The sequence below is a fragment of the Cryptomeria japonica genome, chromosome 1 (genome assembly GCF_030272615.1).
Source record: "Cryptomeria japonica chromosome 1, Sugi_1.0, whole genome shotgun sequence".
Taxonomy (NCBI): domain Eukaryota; kingdom Viridiplantae; phylum Streptophyta; class Pinopsida; order Cupressales; family Cupressaceae; genus Cryptomeria; species Cryptomeria japonica.
The window spans coordinates 332291039-332310481 of NC_081405.1; the positions used below are offsets into that span (position 1 = coordinate 332291039).

Here is a 19443-nt window from a genome sequence, read left to right on the forward strand (position 1 = left end):
AGATATGTAATGGGGATGGGGCCCCCTACTGTGTCCCCACTGGTTCATAGCTCCAATCAAAAGCTATTCAGGCTTCGGCCAATTACCGATCAAAAAAAAATATTGTTCAATTGTTGGTATTATTCGAAAGTGTAAAAATTATAAGTACAACCTTAGAAGATTGCACCCGCTCTGCGTACTTGTCCAAGCGTGGCGAAACAAAGTGTTGTTACTAAATTTCACCTAATCTATACCGTCTCTTGAGTTCATAGGAATAGCTTAGAAGTAGTATAGAATCCCCGAACCTTCATCCTTTTTATTTTTTTTGAAGTCCTAAACCAGAAAATTCAAAAACATAGAGCATAAGTTGTTAAATCTGCTTAAGTTCAGCCTGTGAAAGATATTGGTTAACAAACGTAAGTCCCCCTTGAGATTTTCGGCACACACTACCCAAGCAGCTATCCCACTAAAGTCGCTCGTTCGCACATATAGACCTTGGAGTTGCCTTGTGGTCTTCTCGCAATCTTGGCACAAGTAGTGATTTTGTTCAGGAGAGGATAGAATATCCTCATGGTATTTTATTCTAAGTGTTCCGTAGATGATAAAATGTCCACCAACATGACCCTACATGAAGCCTTATAAAAGAGGGATTAATTCAAGCCTGTATTTCCATTTACCAGCTCAAACAAAACCTTAACGGAGAAGGAGAAAAATGCCATGTGAAACAAAGGTACTGAGTTAAGGCAATGGGAATCTGAAAACAGTCACACTAAGGCATTTGAGTGCACATAAGTTATGAAAGGCCTATAAGTCCCAGGTAAAAGGGCATCTTTTGGCTAAAAAAATATTGAGTGGGGACTTGAAAGAATCTTTATGGTTGACTGCAGCATCCATACTGCTTTTGGTTTGAGCCTTAGTTGGCACCTACACCTTCGCCAGAAAAAATGTTTTGTTGTTTTGCTTGTGTGTTTTTTGGCACCTTTTTAATGAATGAATTAAGTATGGCCTTGTGCCGATGTTTACATAACACTTCAGTTTTGCCCAAATGGTTGGTTTTCTGATATTTCAGGATTTAGTTTTCAAGGAAAAATAGAAATTAGAAATCTTTTCCAGAATTTTGACCTTTTTTAGTATTTTTGTCTATAAGGCCAAGTTAAGGCCTTCGAGACCACACAGACTTTTATGGTGCATGCCTTTTTTTCATAATTTTATCATTATATTTTCTTTGACACCAAAGCAGAATCCTCGTTATTTTTGACCAAATCGTCATTCTTCAAAGTACTAATGGTGAAACTGGGGAATCTGATTTGTCTAAATGATGAGGGCCCTGCAGTTGAAGACATGAATATCATCATCCTTGAATATTTTTATTTATTTTTTTCTCTGTGTTTAGAAACTCCTTACAACAATCAGCAGAAACGAAGACTCATGAAATCTGTTACTCCCCGTTACACTCAACAATTCTAATTGAAAATTTCAAATTTGGGGATTTTGGGTCAATCTAGTTTGATTCTGATATGATTTGACCTGTTTTGTCCTGTTAGGGCCAACCTACATTGAAAATAATGCCATTTTATATTGGTATAAACGGCTTAAATCATTGGTTTTTCTTTCCTCATTCTCATTAATGATCAGCAAATAAAAGCAGTGTTTGAGGAACATGTCTAGTAGACAAGGATGGCTGAGTTGATCGAAGGACTGAGCTGTTTCTAAATTAGATTGTGTGAAGTTTTTGGCGTCAACGTTTCGGATCACACTCCTCCGTGATCCATCATCAGGATGTTAGAGAGCAAACAGAATTGAAAAGTAGCCAATTAGCAGACCAGGATGGCTAGAAAGAGGGAGGGAGGAGGCACAAAGAACAAGGATAGATGGCTGACAAGAAAAGAAAATAACAAAAAAAAGAAAAAAGGATAAAAAATTAAAAATAAATCAAGAATGTAAAGAACAACCAGTAAGCCAATTGTAGAAAATAATCTTTTTCCCTCTATCCTCTAAAGAAAAGCCTTTGTTGTCTTTCAGGAGGAGCCTAAATTAGTTAAGAAAACAAAAAAGAGTTCCTTTGAGAATAAGGGTCATAAAAACTCAAAAGGAAAAGCTGCTGTTAATGAGAAAGAGAATTTGGGTGGTAGCAGGTTTGCAAGGTTGGCCAAGGTCTGTGGCAAACTTATGTTTAATAAGAAAGGTATAAATGTGGAGATGGATAATGAAGGGGAGTTTTATGAGGAAAAAGAGGAAGAAGAGGACTGTGCCTCTGGGGATGTGGAGAAGTCTAAATCGGGGGGAGAAGATTCCATTAATGAGGATGACTAGGAGGAGAGTGAGAGGACTGAGCAGAGGGGACAGCTAGAGGAAGATGAGTAGATTAAGCAGCACGTAGAACCTTTGGTTTTATTTAATGCTGAAATTGAAGCTTTCAGAAATAGTGAATGACATGGAAAGGAACAATGACAATAATTGGGATAACTTATATAGCACCCTTAGTTTATACCAAAACAGAGTGATGAAGATAGAAAAAGCTTCTCCCGATTTGGTTAAAATTCCAAATGGTCTGATGAAAAAATCTATGATAGGGTTAGTGATTAGATAGTCGAGGATCAAGAGACAAAAGAAGAACCTGGGCATTGTGGACGACTGGCAGAAGATTGCCAAGAATAAGAAAAAGACTAGAAGATCTCTGGAGGCTGCTGGATGGGGGGAGTCAATGGACTCCCTGGCTAAAGACTGGAGCTATCTCTGTTAGCTTGTTTGCTGTTTTGTGTTGTCTCTTTGCTGTAGGTAGGTTTGTTGCTGTCTCCAGGTGGCCAGTTTTACTTTTTTTGGTTGGTTCCTCTATTCTGCTATGATTATCTTTTTGTAATGGATTCAGGGCCCTTCCTTGCTTAATATAATAAAAAACATTTAACATGAAAATTCATAAAGTTGTCATTTAAGAATGAAACATTGAATGTTCAATGCAAATAGTGGGAACAAATGAATTTGTGGAGTCTTAACTTAAAGGCTTGATTAATGCTTTGAAAGATTGATTGATGAAGAAGATTGAAGTCTTCCTATTCCTCGTGCTCAATGCAATGACAAATTGTTGATGGTGATTCTGATTGAGGGTGAACATGTATATGTATAGGTTTTTAAAGGGTTTGGTGTATGGGTGATGACCATTAACTTTTGGGTTAGGGTTAGTGCGTTAGATTTAAAAAAAAATTCTTTTAAAAAGAGCATCATTGCTGCCCAAATTTGAGGGACTTTGTGGTATTCTTGAGACATATGGGGTACTTCTAGAAGTCTGTAGGCCACCCTGAGGACATTTGGGTGACCCCCCATCATCTCCAGCAGGGTGGATGTTTTGGAGACATACCTTGTTTTTGCAAGATATCTTAGAAATGTCCCCACTTTGTTGGTGGCACCAGGAGACTGGTGGAGGGATGTCTCATTTGTGTCCCCTGTTGATGTATATATCTGCAAGAGTCTCCTTGGGAACCGATTCCGCCAAATATACAATTGGCCTTCGGCCTTCCATATTTCATGTTGCCCGATAATTATCTAAGACATAGTTTAAAAACTTGTGGACTTGCGAGTCCAGTGGCGCCATGAGTCGACTCGCCACAAACTCGCAAGGCAAGTCCTGGTGATTCTTTTTGAAAGACTCGCGAGTCTTTCTAATTGACTCGCGCGAGTCTTTCGCTTGGACTCGTGAGTCTTTTGACTAGACTCGTGCAACCTAGAAAACATGTCAAAAAATTATCTAAATATTTTTTTTTCAAGTCAGTCTCATTCTCTTCATCAGAATATATACATGAAATATAACATTTAAGTATAAGAAAGGAACTTACACTTTAAGTTATATTTCATGTATATATTGGCAGGATGTTTGAGAGTGGTTTTAGATCTCTAGGAATTATAATGCAAATTCTAGGTTTTAGAAGATCTTTTAAATTTTCAGACTTAGTCAAATTTCAGTAATCAGTAGGCTCATATTAGCATTCTCTCGCCCTCTCTATCTCACTCACTTGATCTGCCCCGAATTTTAGACCTATCTATCTCCCTATCACTGTTCCTCTATCCCCTCTCTCTACCACTCTCAATCTCAGTCTCTCCTCTCTCCCCCAAGATCTAGACCTATCATTATATGTAATTTTGTAAACATTTTATAAACTTATGCTGCTATTATATATTTTAAAGTTTGAAACTATGAGTATGAATGATGAAATTTCAAATATTGAGTGTTTGGAGATCATATGACATGTGTAATGTTTCAATTATGGCTCTTATGTTCTCTAAATGCATTAATTTCTTTATGTTTTTTTGTTAAACTACTGTTTTTTTTTTGCCGAGTCCTCGCCGAGTCTTTGGCAAGTCTTTCACGAGTCTGAGTCCGAGTCCATGGCTTAAAAATTTGATCTAAGATGTGTGATTTCTTAATTGTGTGCAAAATAAATATAATAAATATATTTATTAAGGGGGCCGTCTTCTGGGAAAGTCCTCCACCCTTAATGGAAGGATACTTTGCTTTGTATGGATTCAATCTAAGGGAGCCGACTCTTCATGGAGAGTCACCTTGCACGGGTATAAAGGGAGATCGATTGATTTCTCCTTGGCATTCGAATTACACACCAAGCAGACCGAATAAGATACACAGCAGATCAGACTTCTAAGGCAGATCATATATATTCATCAGCAATTTGTATATCCTCTTTAGCAGTCCGTGTATTATCTTGTGATCATCAAACAGCACATTCAGATCAGACTGTGTGTTATCAAGTGTTTGCTTCTAGCTTTAAGGAGTGAAGCGAATCTATTGTAAAGTCAACTTGCTTTCTGATAAATATAATAAGAGACATTTTGTTGCTGGGTTTTTCACCTTCAAGTTGGAAGGTTTCCCCAGGGTATATGCTGTGCAAACTTGTGTAAATTGTCTTATATCTGCATTGTTCTAAATCTGATCATAAAAATAACAACCCCAAGTTCCCAAAATGTTTTCACACTTGGTTTTTAAGTGGGGGATGGGTCCCCATGGAAATATGATTTTTTGTTTCCTCTCGAATGCAAATTTTTTATTTGAATTTTCTGGTTCATATTCAGTTGATCACATAATTTTATGCAGTTATCTATATGTTTTTTTATGACTCTTTGATATTCTGTTAAGACTACATTTGTCTTAGAACTCAATTTGATTAGAAAGAGAACTCTTAATTGGGATTGAAGCAACCACTATTCTTTGTGTTAGTTTACAACATTGAAGGATTGTGACAGGTAATTAATATATTATTTTGGTTAAAACTCCTCTATAACTTCATGAACTAGTTGATCCTATGTTCATACTGTGTCTTCTGGTGGTTGTAAGCAGTCAATTGTGTGCTGGGATAGGGTTTCCCATTTCTCCTTAACTGCCATTCAAGCAAAAGCCTTCAGATTCTTTTGGCACAGAGGTTGGTAGGAGGGCTTCTGTTAGTGATTAGCGTTGGGAAAGGATCCTCTATAAAGTCTCTTGTGCCTTGTTTGTATCATGATGAAGTGCAGACTAGGGCATCTGTTGCATCCAATTTTTTTTTTAAGTTCTACTTGGATGGTGAGACTCCACACAAGACAATTGCAGAGTTAGGGAGGGATGCTGATGTTCTATGTCTTCTTAAAAATCAAATTCTATTCCTGCAATCAATATGGATTCTGAAGTTGCTGAGCGTGAATATCATCTTTTGGAGCATGCAGTCATATGCAAATTTACGAATTTGTCGGCCATTTTGACCAAATTAGATGAGTAGGTTTCAGATAAATAATAGAAGTATATGAAATATGAATTTTATGCTTACCCTCGTGCTCATGGCTTTTATTTTGATTTTTTGGAGTCTAATTTGTTAAGGAGCCGGTGTTGAAATTTGGTCCTTGGGACTTCAAGAACGATTCTTGTGCATCAAACCTTAGTCCCCAACCTTTGATCCTTAATGAAGACTTTTTTGTCTGCTCTTATTTGGTTAAGACTTCCTTAGTTGCCTTTGCAATACTGCAAAAATTCAGCACTAGAGTCAATTGGGAACACTCTTGGGAAATTTTACTGTTTATCTAATGAGATAGGCAAAAGAGCTTGCATTACCTTTGCTTGGTTTTGTGTAGAAAGACATTGCTAATGGACTTCTAGATGAAATTACTATTAAAAGTGGAGATGGAAGATGGAGACAAATGATAGACTATGAAAATAATTGCTTGCAGATGCAGATGGTGTTTCTCCCTTGGGCTTCCAACCCCTTGGTGCAGCAAACCATGTTTCAAGTGTGTTGCTTCTAACCAGGGAAGAAATAGTTTCTAAAGATTTAAGAAGCTCACTTGGTGGGATATTGCAGCTCCTCATTATCATTTGAATTTGTCCAAATGAGCTGGCTGAGGTTGATTTTCATTAAACCAACCACTAAGGGTCTCCCTCTTCTGGTCCATCTCTACAACAATCTCAACCTGAGATGTCTAATGTTGCTTCAGATTTTCAAGGTTTCCTTTCCAAAATATCAGTAGACAAATGTAATGTCCCTTTTTAGGTCCATTTCAACATCCTTGGAACCCTGAACTTTCTTGGAGAGTGCCAACGTTATTGGAAAGGTATTTTGACAATGGCAGAGACTTCTTGGAGCCAAGATGAGTGCTATGGTACTTTCCATTTGTAGATTTGACATTCTGGGGGAACTCCGCACTTCTTGGAGAAGTCTATCATTTTGGGAGAGTGCCCATTTTCATAAAGATGGATATCTTATGCATCTAAGATATTAGTGGTGTGATCAGAATTCATATTTTGGGCTATTTAAATATTTTCCATAGCTTTGGTGGTTGTGTGGAAAATAATTGAATAATTAAATGGTTAAATATTAATGTTGTTGAAAATGTAAAATTAAATAATAACTTATATGCAATTATTTAATAAGATGTTTTAAGGGTGTAGATAAAGTGTCGTTGGGCTCAAGGTAAAGAAAAAGTGGTCAGAAAGGTACTTATATAATTTTATCAAGGGAAAATACTTTTTCAAAAAAGCAATAAAAAGAAAAAATTGTTTTTTAGAAAAGTGACAAAATGTTTTTTTAAAACAACAAAAAAGTGCGCTTTTAAAAAAAAACAAAAAAGTGCTTTTCAAAAAAGCAATAGAAAAGTTTTTTTTTGAAAAACAACAAAAAAGCAACAAAAAGAAAACATTTATTTTCTAAAATAGCTATAAAAAGGTTATAAAAATAGGTTGGGTTTGAGAAGGAGGGTTTCTGAGATATTTTTCCTTTTCGTTTGCTTTGAGCAAGAACCTGAGTTCATATTTCTTGAGGATGAAAACCCTCTCAGAATACCAGTTTCGGGGATGAAAACCCTCTTACCTGGATATGGTGGTTTTACCTTGAGATCACATTGGTGTTGCAAGCTGAGTTCTCTCCATATGTTCAGTAAAATGGAAATATTTGATGTCTTTTGAGGAAGTTTTGATTGCCAAATGTTATTGATGTAATTTTGTTGAAGATTATAACATGTTCCAGGAGGATGTTTGAGGTTTTGTGGGCTGTACCTACTGTAACAGCAGCATGAATCTCTGTTTCAGACCTACAGCTGTTTATTATGTCTTACGAGTCTGATCTCTGTTGATTATGAGGAGAAATAAGAATGTTTCAGGAGTATTTCAGTTCGGTTGTGTTGGTGTGCATCCGGGTAGTGGTTACTGTTGTATGGGTGGTGTTTCAATTGTAATGTCCCCTTCTGAAATGATGTATATAATAAACTATAATGTAAATTAAAATTTAATTAAGTTTGATGAATGGTCAGAAGGCATGAAATAAAGAGTTATGACTATTGAAGGATTAAAGGAAACAGAAGGGAAATCATTTCTTGCAGACAAGGTAGGAAGAGGAGAGAATGGAGTATATGAATTAAGAAAGGATTAATGAAAGAAGAAAGACATGGGAAGAAGAAAAAGTTGTGTCTCTTTTAAAGGGCAGAAATGACGAAGAGTTGTACACTTTCAAAGGATGGTAATTGTGAAAGGATGCACCTCTTGCAAAGGGCAGACATGATGGAGAGCTGTGACTTCTCCCTCACATTGGAAGATATAGAAGGGGAGAAGGTTTCACTTGAGGAGGACATCCAAGGGGGATCCATTTGAAAAATAATTAATTATTCTCAAAAGGCTGCAATGAAAGGTGGTGACCCTTTCGCCATTAAAGTATAAAGGAGAAATCATTCCAAGCATTCAAAAGGCAGCAAAGAAAGGTGGTGACCCTTTCACCAATAAAGTATGAAGGATAAATCATTCCAAACATTCAAGGATCACTTATCAATCATCTCTCATGAATCTACAGAAGCAATCATCAATGATCAAATCAAGCAAACAATCAATCAGCAAATCACTCTATCAAATCAGCATTCATTCAATTATCATTCACCAAGATATCAAACTAGCATTCATTACATCATTACTCATCAATCATTTAATCAACAATCACTTAATCATCACTTACCAATTCCTCAAATCATACAATCAAAGGAATTCAATCAATCAATCAATCAATCATTCATTCATACAAATATCAATCATTCAACAATCCATCAATCGAGTGAAATGGAATGACCAAGTTTGATTGGAGTATAATTTAGAAAAATTACAACAATCTATAATATTTAGGAAAGTGATTGGTATGTAATATGATTGTATTTATTATTTATTTATTTATGAATTTGTTAGGAAGATGCAGCAGCTCTGGTCTTCCCTCATCAAGTATGTCAACCCCGAGTTGGATGGACTAAAGGTCCTGCCATGCGTGTGGGCCAAGGGGCTGGATGACTTAGAGGCTCATTCCGTGCCCTTGGGCTTGGTTGAGGAAGATAGTCTCCCAGCGTCCAAACAAGAAACATAAGATTAGTAATTATTTATCTAATTTCCATCACCAATCATATCTGGAATCAATGTGAAATGATTGGCAGGGAGATGCAGCAGTACTGGTTCCCTCATCAAGTATCCCACCCCAAGTTGGTTTGATTGTGGGCCAAGGGGCCGAATGACTAGGAGGCCCATTCTGTGCCCTTGGGCTTGGTCGAGGACAGTTTCCCAGTGTCCTATGAAGCTTTTCCATCAGATTCCTAATATGGTTGGAGATTGGAAACAAGCTATGAATTGGATACAAATGAATTTAGGTTATTTTGATTTCAATAGTGATTATTTTTATAAGATCGTAGATCTTTGATATTAATGCTTTGATGTTAGTTAATTAAGATTTTCTCTAAATTAAATTGCAAATGTGTAATTTTACAGTAGAATACTATTTGTAAATAAATTGCATTTGTTGGAAATGTTTTTTCTGGGCAAAATCAGGTATATCCCCAAAAGGGGACATTACATCAATTGTGCTATCACTTATCAGCAGTGTATCAGTCTGATTTTTATGACAGCTGTGTTCTGATTAGCATATATTCATCTTTGTTTGACATTGAAGAGTTCCTTTGACCATTGCGAGCTTCTATTACCTTGTTATATGGTTTTATGAACTAATTCAATGTGATGCAATGGCGTTTATTTATGATCAGACCTGATAATATAGTTGATTACAACAATTTTTTATCTTTGTCATATTGTAATGTATTTCCTAATGACTTTGTAAACTTTGGATGAAAATACCGCTGAAGTGTTATCATTTGCATGCATTTCATATTGTAGGATTGGTCAGTTTATTGCTAATTATTATAGCATTATCATACAGTCCATTTTGGCATTGAACAAGTTGGCATTATCGACCATTTTGGTTTGAGTCATACTTAGACATTTTGCTAGTGGCTTGAATTACATTCATGTAGTTTGGCAAAGAGGTGTTGATTAGGCTAGCTTAGCCACCTGCGTATTCTGGTCAGCTTGCTATCTTATTCTTGCGTACATCGTAGATAGTGTGTGGTTGAAGCACTATATGCTCTCACCTTGCCGACTTTGGGATATGGGCAATCAGAAAGTGTGTTGGCATTGCATATGCATTTTTATGTTGCAAAAAAAAAGGGTGGGTGGTTATAGAAATTTTTTATGATGTCCAATGTTGGTGGAAAATTTTGTACACTTAGGGGAAATATACAAAATTGTGGTTTCAACCACAGCACACGAGTAAAAACTCTCCTAATTAAGGGAAGGCTCCCCCTATCTAACTAAAACTGAAATAAAAATAGGATGGGACAGCAGTCTTCCTTCTTTCTTCAAGAAAGACAATATCCTTTTCTCTTCACAGAAAAGGATAGCGATTGAATATGAACAGCAGTAATTACTTTCAAGTGAAATGAGAGAAAGGAAATGAAGTTTCCTGAAAGCGCAAAGACTTCCGTCACTTCCTTCGGGACGGGACAGCAATATCAAGCTCAAAGACTTGACTATTGGAAGTCCTATCTACCCTTTGCTATACTAAAATTTACAATGAATAAAAGATAACAGCTCAAAGACTGAAATAATCTATTCTTTCAACATAAAGACAAGAAATAATGCGAGCTCAAAGACTTGCTGCTATTTCTTATCAAACAATAATTTTCCTCAAGAATGGACGCAAGCTCAAAGACTTGCTGTTCCTTCAAGAGAGTTTCCTATTCTAATTAATCTTCTCTACTTGCAGCTCAAAGACTTCAAATCAGATTGGACTAAGCTCCTTTAGAAACACTTTGCATAGAAGAAATAAAAAGATTCAAACTCAAACATGTAGCTCAAAGACTCAAAACTTGAGTAATCCTTCTTTATTATTCTTCCAAAACCTTCAATTCACATTCATAAGCTCAAAGACTTCTTGCTGTAAATTTGGCAGAGTTTTTGCTTGCTTTCCAAAAAGATAAAAATTACAATGGACCTCTCAAGTATTTATAGAATAGGAGCCTTGAGAAAAAGGTGGGAGGATCCTAACTAACTTGAGAGATTCTCTCAACCACCAAGACTTATTCAATAAATAACTGAGACTTCATTAACTAACTAAGAGTTACTCTAACTAACTACAGTCCTAATCGGACACAACTTGTTGTTAACTTACATGTAATTACAAAAGTACAAGTAATGTGTAACTTGCATTTTACATAAACTACTTTTACATGTATCTTGTTAAAACAAAATTACAACTAAGAAATTACAAAAAGAGAGAAGATTCAACTAAGTGCTGAAAAACACTTAAGTTGAATTTTGTGAAGACATGAATCCTTGAAACTTCTGGATGCTTGCTTGTAGTTCCTCGGGATTCGGTTCATGAGTGTTCTTAGCAACTACCATAGTCTTCACAATAGTGTCGTGGCAGCGGAGAAGCGCGGAATTGTCTTTATCCAAGATGGACTGAATCTCATGTAAGAAGGCTTGGTGTTTCATCAATGTTTGAATTGAAACTGCTGAGAATTGTTCACTTCTCCATTCACTGTGAATCCTCATCTGTAAATCTGCAAGAACCTCTTCTTCTGGAATTAGCTCTCCATCCTGACTTACTATGTTGCAAGAGACCCTTTCACAATGTGAAACAATACCTTGATAAATTTCATCTCGGAATTTCCTTGCATCGCTGATCTCTTCGATGAGGGATTTAAGAACAAGAGTTTTATTTTCCATGAGTTCCTCGAATTCCAAGTACATGACCCTGGAAGAAATGATGGCGTGATCCTGCAGGATATTGAGCTGTTGTTGGGGCATGGTACGCCAGATTGCTAGACTTTTCTCAACACTTTCCAGATTCTTTTTGAAAGTGTTAGAAGTCTGATCCAATTTCTCCTCAATGGTTTCCAGCTTAGACATTATTTGAAAAATGTCTTTTATAACTTGCACGCATTGATCATGAAGCTGATCAACCCAGGAATCCAGTGCTTGTACTTTCTGAGCAGCTCTTTCCACTCCACGAATCGATTCTTGGGAACCAGAAGAACCAATAGAGTTACTCCCTTCGGCAGCAGGTTTTGTGATTCTATGGATGGCTGTCATGAGCTGTCGATTTTCTTCTTCTAGCTTGTTTTTCTTAGCAAGAAGATCGTCACATCTTTGCACTAGTGAAGCAACAGAAAACTGGACATCATGTTTAATAACCTCATGTGTTTGCTTGCCCAATTCTACCTTTGTAACCCTATAATCAGCAGCTGACATTTCCTCAAGTGGTTTATCCGCAATAGGTTCCACAATTTCAGCTACCTTCATCTTGTTGCTATCAACAGTTACCCTGGAAATAGTCTTCGCCTTCTTAGCAACTTTGGATCTGGACTGTTTGAGTTGCTGGTAGTCGAAGGCATCAGGTGAGATCTCTTGCTTCTTTCTTTTCGGGGTGAAAGAACTAAGCCATGGAGGCAAAGTCATCAACTCACTTCCTGTAGCAGCTGTAGGCAAAGGAGAAGCAGTTTCTGTTTGAATCACTGTGGTCACCCTGGGAGGAATATCTGTTTGAATAGCAACTATGTTTTGCTCAGTTACCAACGGACATGAAGATTGCCTCATGAATTCTTCAAAACCAGAAGTGGAAGTGTCAATTTCTGATAACTGAATGCAAATGGGAATATCTTCAGGAACTTTCAACATACTTTCTCGCTGTTGATCAGGAGAAGGCTCGTATGCTGAAATGGGAACTGCATTCTGAGGAGACTCATCAATGAGCAAATCAGGAGGAGAAAGAGGCGTCTCAATGGAAACTGGAGGAATGACCTCGTGAGGCGTGTCTAGAACTGGAGACCTAGGCGCATCATCAGATTGCTGCCCCTCTTCTGGATTATCCAGATCAACCACCTGAACATGGAACCGCGATTTCTCCTTCCCACGAGTAGTTGTTTCTTCAGGTGGAAGCACTACTGCACGACTAACTCGTAATTTGATCCTTGTGCTTGAAGATGAAGCACCCTCCTTATTATCAATCTGAATCTCAGACTTTCGTCCAAGAGGCCCTGTAGAATCATCTTCCTTCCCAACCTTGATTTTGATAAGTCTAACAGCATTGCTTTTCAACCATGCGTTAGTGTTGGCCAAGATAGGCTGAAATCTGTCAAGAATGGAGACGCACTCTTTATGTGACCATTGAATCAAAGGAAGTGGAGCTTCCTCAACCCTCCGTGAAACGTATTCAGGATCAAGTATACGCCCGTCATCAATCATCCCTTGTGGGATATCTGCCAAGTTCAAGTCAACAATTTGCTCAACAGTGAGCCTGCAGTAATCCATCTTCAGGACTTCAGCTTCTGTGCGGAGATCTGCCCAGATGTCTTCAATGCGATGAACATGTACAAAGGATTTCTTGATCTTTTCCTTCATACCTCTATAATCAAAATCAGCTCTAGGTTTGAACCTCTTAAGCTTGATTTCTTGCAATTCAACCTCCATGGCCTTAGCCTTCACAGATGTGACAAGGGAGTATCGACCAATTTTCAATGGGTTTGTGCTGGAGATTCCCATTCCAACCTTGTGTCTAGCAGACTGAAGAGTATGAACAGCCATAATCTGTCTTCCCAACTCCATAAGAATTATCCTATCGGTCGGGTATCTTGGAAGCATGTATGGTTGTCCATCATAGCACCCAATCCTCATGTAGGTGAAGGTGGGAAATTGCAGGAATAAGCAGCCATACTCAGATACCTTGACCCATGCTTCATCTGATACTCGTTTATTTCTGAGATCCATGTCAAACTGACACATAAAATATCCAAAGAATGCGTCTTGGACTCTTCTGAAATGCAGTCTGCTAGGTTTCAAGGGCAGCTGGTCATAATATTCCCAAACTGGTATGAGCGAGCGATCACCCTTGGTAGAAAGACTTGGAAAGTGTCTAAGTGATGCTGCTAAATATACCAAATAAGAATTCATAAAGAAGGTCATAGTGGTAGGAACTGCTGCAAGTTGTTCGCACAAAGCATCGCTGATGATTTCACCCCATGAAATGTGATGCGACTGCCGTATGAACATGATGAATTGATACATCCATGGCTCAAAGACATTAGAGTGCTCAAGGCCTAACATTCTGCTGAGAAGAGTGATGGTGTCTTCTATCTCCCACTTGAAATCACAACGGTACAACTTTGCCCATCTTGAGAAGGAAGGACGTGGCTCATGAATCCACTTATTGATGTGGCGCTTGCAATCTTTTTCTCTTTTCACATAATACTCTGCTGCACTTTCTTTGGTGATTTCCATATAAACAGGTGCAGGAGGTATTTTGAAGACCTTCTCGATCGTATCCGCATCAAGACGAATTATGGCTTCACCATCATCATTTTTTATGACTCTTGACTCTTTGTCAAAATGATGGGCGCATGCAAGAATAAATTCAGGTTCTAGGGCAGCCACTGGGAAAGAAGATGCATGATGGATATGGCTGTCCAACAGCCGCTGCAAGTTGTTATCCTGTGGATCTTCTACCCTGTGAATGAATTCCGCCGTATCAACGTGCCCTATTTCTGTATCCCTGATACGATCCAATGGAGAAGATACCTGGGAAGGTGCAATCTCATTCTGGTATTTGTCATATTTGTATTTCATTTTCTTTGGAGTTGGCGATGCCGGCAAATCTGACATTGATTGCGAACCTGGAATGCTGTGATGAAGACTTAAAAGGGTTAAGGTCACATCATAATCAGCTGCAAATATCATTTTTTCTTTTTTCAAATGGGTAAAACTTTGATCTCTGAATTTCACGGTTTTGTGAGAAGAAGAGGGAAGACATGTAGAAATGGGAAAATCTTGACTTTGACCAATTTCGGATCTTGAGGGAATTTTCGCAAGTATACAAGTTGGAAATTACATACATGCAATCGGGATTTTAAAACCCGAATACAAGTATACTTGTAAATTCGAAAATGGAGAAACGGATGGAAAATGGGGTTTTGACTTGCGGGAAATGATGGAAATGAAAAGTGCGGATATGGGGAACGTGGATGGATAGAAATGGGAATATCCGGGATAGTCATTTTCATGAAAATGGGAAGATCTTTTCAACATGTAATCCGGTTTTCAAAATCCGAATTTGCAAGAGAGAGGTATTTCACATTTTTCAAGCTTGGAAATTTAACCAAAAATGATTAATTTTCTCAACCGTAAGGGAAGAACAAGAATTTCCAGCGAACTTGCAATCGAGATTAAAAATCTCGAATACAAGTTAAGATGGAATTTTGAGAAGAATAGTGCAATTTAACAATTTCATTTTAGAGGGAAGATTTGTTTCATGAAAACCAATTTTAAGGGAAGAACAACACATGCGAAGAACGCAACAAGAAACGAAAAATGAAGAAGACATGAAAATAATAAAAAGAAGAGAAGAAAGGAAGAACATACCTTGATTGGAAAATCAAAATGCTTCTCCAACAATGCAATACTTCTTGAGATGAAGAAGCAAAACTGAACTATTAAACCCTTATCACGTTTTTGTGAAAATGCCCCCAAAAATGGCAGCAATCTTAAACTTGCAAGAGTAAAATGCCAATGAAAGTGTTCCTTCCGGGTTTGTTGAAGCAAAATGATCAAGGTATTTGCTGGAATAATAACACCAAAGGTGTTTGAAGAGATATTAATGCCAAAGGATCAAACACGCAGCCAAGAGAGAGTCACGTTTTTGTAAAAACGTGGCATTCATCGCATATTGCACATTCAATGCACCATTAAATGGTGCGAAACCTTTCTTACCCTCCACGCCTTAGGAAGAAAGGCCAAAACGATTTAGGAGTGTGGGCAACATTGAAGATTTAACCGCTCAAATCGTGGCATTCATGAGGCACGTTAAAAAAAAAACGCAGTTGCTGTTTCTTAGGGTAAAAACCAGCGGATTTGTCTTTGAAATGGCATGATAGATGTCAAAAAATGCAAGAAGATAGGATGCAAACTCAAAACGCCCCCATCATCCAACGATTCATCCACGAATTTCGCCTTGAAAAAGTCCAAAATCGCTTCATTCTTGCATTTCGGGTTTTGAAAAATGAATGACAAGTTCGATTTTCCTCAAAAGGAAGCAAATCGGGTTTTAAACATAAAATGACAAGTTCGATTTTCTCCTTTTTCCTTTTCATGCTCAAAATCGGGTTTTAAATATAAAACAACAAGTTTAAAATTTCACTTTTTCACTCATTAAGCCAAAATCGGGTTTTTTTGGACAAATGACAAGTTTAAAAATTGTCAAAAATGAACTTTATGCTAAAATCGGGTTTTGAAAGACAAACTGCAAGTTTAAAATTCCTTGTAAGGGGGAAATAAAATCCCTACAACAAGTATTAAACACTTGCACACATGTAATGGGGATTTAAAATCCCTATTACATGTAAAACCCATTAAAGTAGGGGTTTTTTGGACAAACTGCATGTTTACTTGCAGTTGAGCTAAAAAACCCCTATTTTAACTAAAAATGACCAAAAAACAATAAAAAGATAAAAACATTAAATGGGAAACTTAAAATAAATTACAAGTGACATATTTGAAATAAAAAAATGCACATGTAAGTGATCAAAAATTCCCCTACAAAGACCACAACAATGAATATCATTAAAACTTGCAGTTTGAAGAAAATTCTCCACCTGCAGTCTGGGTTTTAAAACCCGAATTTGAAGGAAAGGCATAGCAAACGAACTCAGAATTAGACGAAATTCGAAACGTAGTTCGAGAACGGACTGAGGATTAAGCCAGTCCAAGGATTAGTCATAATTCCGCCTCGGGAAGCGTGCCATAGAGTAATAATTTTTATTTTTTCATAAAAATTTCCTCGTAGTGGTCCTTCATTTTTGGAAACAAAAATGAGGACAACATCCAAATAGACTGAATTGAAGCCTCAAAAGAACCAAATTAAAACAATTAGTCCTTTTCATATGTCTCTTAGATCCTTTAAGGTTAAGAGGCTGTATTCATCTGTTGAAGGATGAAGTTTTTTGTATGTAATTATGCTCCCCTGTTAAGGTTCTGAAGCAGAAAATTTAAGTTAATATTTTGAATTTTAAGTTAAAAGGGAGTGGGCCCCTTGCTCTACGTTCACTAACCCAAAATAAATAAAGAAAAGGATTGCATGACTGTTTTTATCTTTGCTAACCTAATACTCAAGGAGATGACTCTGAACAGTGTTCTCATTTGTTGCACATCAAAACCACAGTACTCTGTTGATTAAAGATATATCAAACCAATATTGTAGCAGACAACCATACATTAGGTGGTTTTAGGAAAGAGGAGGAACAGGTTCAAATAGCTAATTTTTTTCATTGCTTAGATTGAATGAGATGTTATCAACATAATTTTTACTGATTGTGACCACTTCAAATACAAAAGTTTGTAAAAGCGAAGGCAACATGAGATTGTCATTTGCATGACTCTTCAAATATGTAGTTTCATTTCCAACCCTACATATGATAAATTGTCAAGACAATTAAGATTCTTCAAAGTCAGAAAGATAATATTCTTTTTTTATGTCTACAATATATGTCTTAGTGGGTGGAAGATTCTGCTGAAACCAATCATTCTTACACTACAAGATTTACTAAAGTTTTTCTAACCCAACTTATGATAAACGGTCAAGACAATTAAGATTCTTCAAAGCCAAAAAAATTAATTCTTTCTTAAGTCTACAATATGTCTTGGTGGGAGCGTGTGGAAGATTCTGCTGAAACCAATTATTCTTTACACTACAAGATTTACTCAAGTTTGTATATAGGTGCAATATTTGGGATCAATTGGTGGAGGGCTCATTGAAATTTTGAATGCTAATTTTACCCTTGGTATTACCTAGCTTGATAGAAAACACAGTACCTTTTGTGCATAATTATATATTGAATCAATATTCAAGTATTTCTAAAGTCCATGTACTTTATCGGAATTCAGGAAAACATAATAGGGTTTCTCGAGATTGTCCAGATGTTACAGTTCAAGTTTGCGCAATCCAAGCTTCTGAGTTCATAGATAAAATCAATTCAATCTATTTGTCTTGTGATGTATGATGGTGGTCTTTAATCTGATTGTTGATTTGTTTGTCTTTTAGAGTATATTAGTGTGCTTGATTGATGAAGAGATCTTAATTTGTGACTGCATGTAAATGATTTTTATGCATGTTCATCATTGCATTGTTTTTCTACATGAATTGCAGAAAATTCAAAGCTTAAATTGCCATCTTTGTTTGTTTGATGCTCATATGAATCAGATGAGGCTGCATGGAAGGCATCTAATTCAAACAGAGTGAAGGGTGATGAAACTGAGTATGGAAGGGGCAAAAGAAAGCGCAAACCAAAAGTACACTTTGATGTAAGCTAAAACTTTATTTTGATTCCCTAGACTCCGTTAAAAAGACTTTTCAGCATAGTTTTTAATTTTCCATTGAATTTTGAATTTGATGTTCATGAATTCTACTTATTTCTGTAGGAAGAGGTGTCACTTTCAGTAAAGTCGCTATGGCGAATGCGTCGGTTGAGAATAATGCGCCATCTTGGTCTGGTCGCTCCACCTGGTTCTCCATTCGTTATTAATCCTCCTGTAAGGAGTGCTGCTTAGATACATGGTTGATTGCCCTGTATCAGAGTTAGATCTGTTTAAATGTAGCTTGCCTCGCCTTTCTCTTGACAACATGGTGGGCAATGCATAAAAATATACCCAACAAAGGTATGTTTACAATTTGCAGTAATTCATTCATTAATGTTGTAACAGTTTTTTGGTTGTCAAGTCAATATGTTGTTTGCTGTCCTATTTCTTCTTCACCCGAAGAAGAAGATTTTGCTAGATGGCTATAGCTTATAGCATGACATGGCACTTATTTGACCATGGTCCTTGATGTTTAGATAGGAATTTATTGATAATTATTCATATAAGTATATGAACCTTCCATCTAGTGACACTGTGTACAATGTAAATTATTTAGAACAGGTTGAATGTTTTAAGGCCTAAAGCGTGCATTTAGCTAAAAGTTTAATGTGAAATTCAAGTTTTTCAAATGATATATCCCCTTGATAAATTTCTCATTTGTTGTAAATTCTGTATTGTCATTCGCCTTAATCTACATCATTCAATGAGGACAAAGTGTTCCACTCTGTGTTTGAAATGAAGCTTATTATAATGGGCTTCCAACGGCATTCAAATTAGTTTGGTGACTAGATAAGGAGATTTATTGTGAATTATATCTGTAGTTTTTTCCCCAATTCTTGGAGATGCAGTTGGATGGAAGGATGTGTTTTATGGATGACAATTTTTTTCCTCTGGATTTTGCGGATTATTGGTGGGTGGGTATCAAAATAATACATAAAAATTTAATATTTAAAATTTTAAAATACAAATGAATTTGAACTACCAAAAATAACTTAGAAAAAGCTAAAAGAAGCTGAATTTTTTAATAAAAAACATTTGAATAAATCTGCAAAAACTGTAAAAATGATTTCATATAGTGTCAATTAAACGGATTTGATGATGTTGGTTAATTTAACTTGTTTGGTTTGGGTTTTATCCATTCTTTGGAAACATGTTGAAGACATTGTTTAACAAAAAATATGTTTGAACGTTTGAATGTATTTCCTATAGGATAACAATCTCTTCTTGACACT

The 19443-nt window shown here is 36.7% G+C and overlaps 1 protein-coding gene across 1 annotated transcript in view; it reads left to right on the top strand.

The window, feature by feature from the left end:
• The window catches only part of LOC131043594 (uncharacterized), a 93179-nt gene extending 74339 nt beyond the window's left edge, over positions 1-18840 (top strand). The window contains exons 7-8 of the mRNA XM_057976826.2: positions 18057-18157; positions 18275-18840. Of these exons, the coding sequence (XP_057832809.2) occupies positions 18057-18157; positions 18275-18403 (230 nt within the window). The 3' untranslated portion in view covers positions 18404-18840. The remainder of the gene's footprint in view (positions 1-18056; positions 18158-18274) is intronic.
• The last annotated feature ends 603 nt before the right edge of the window (positions 18841-19443 follow it).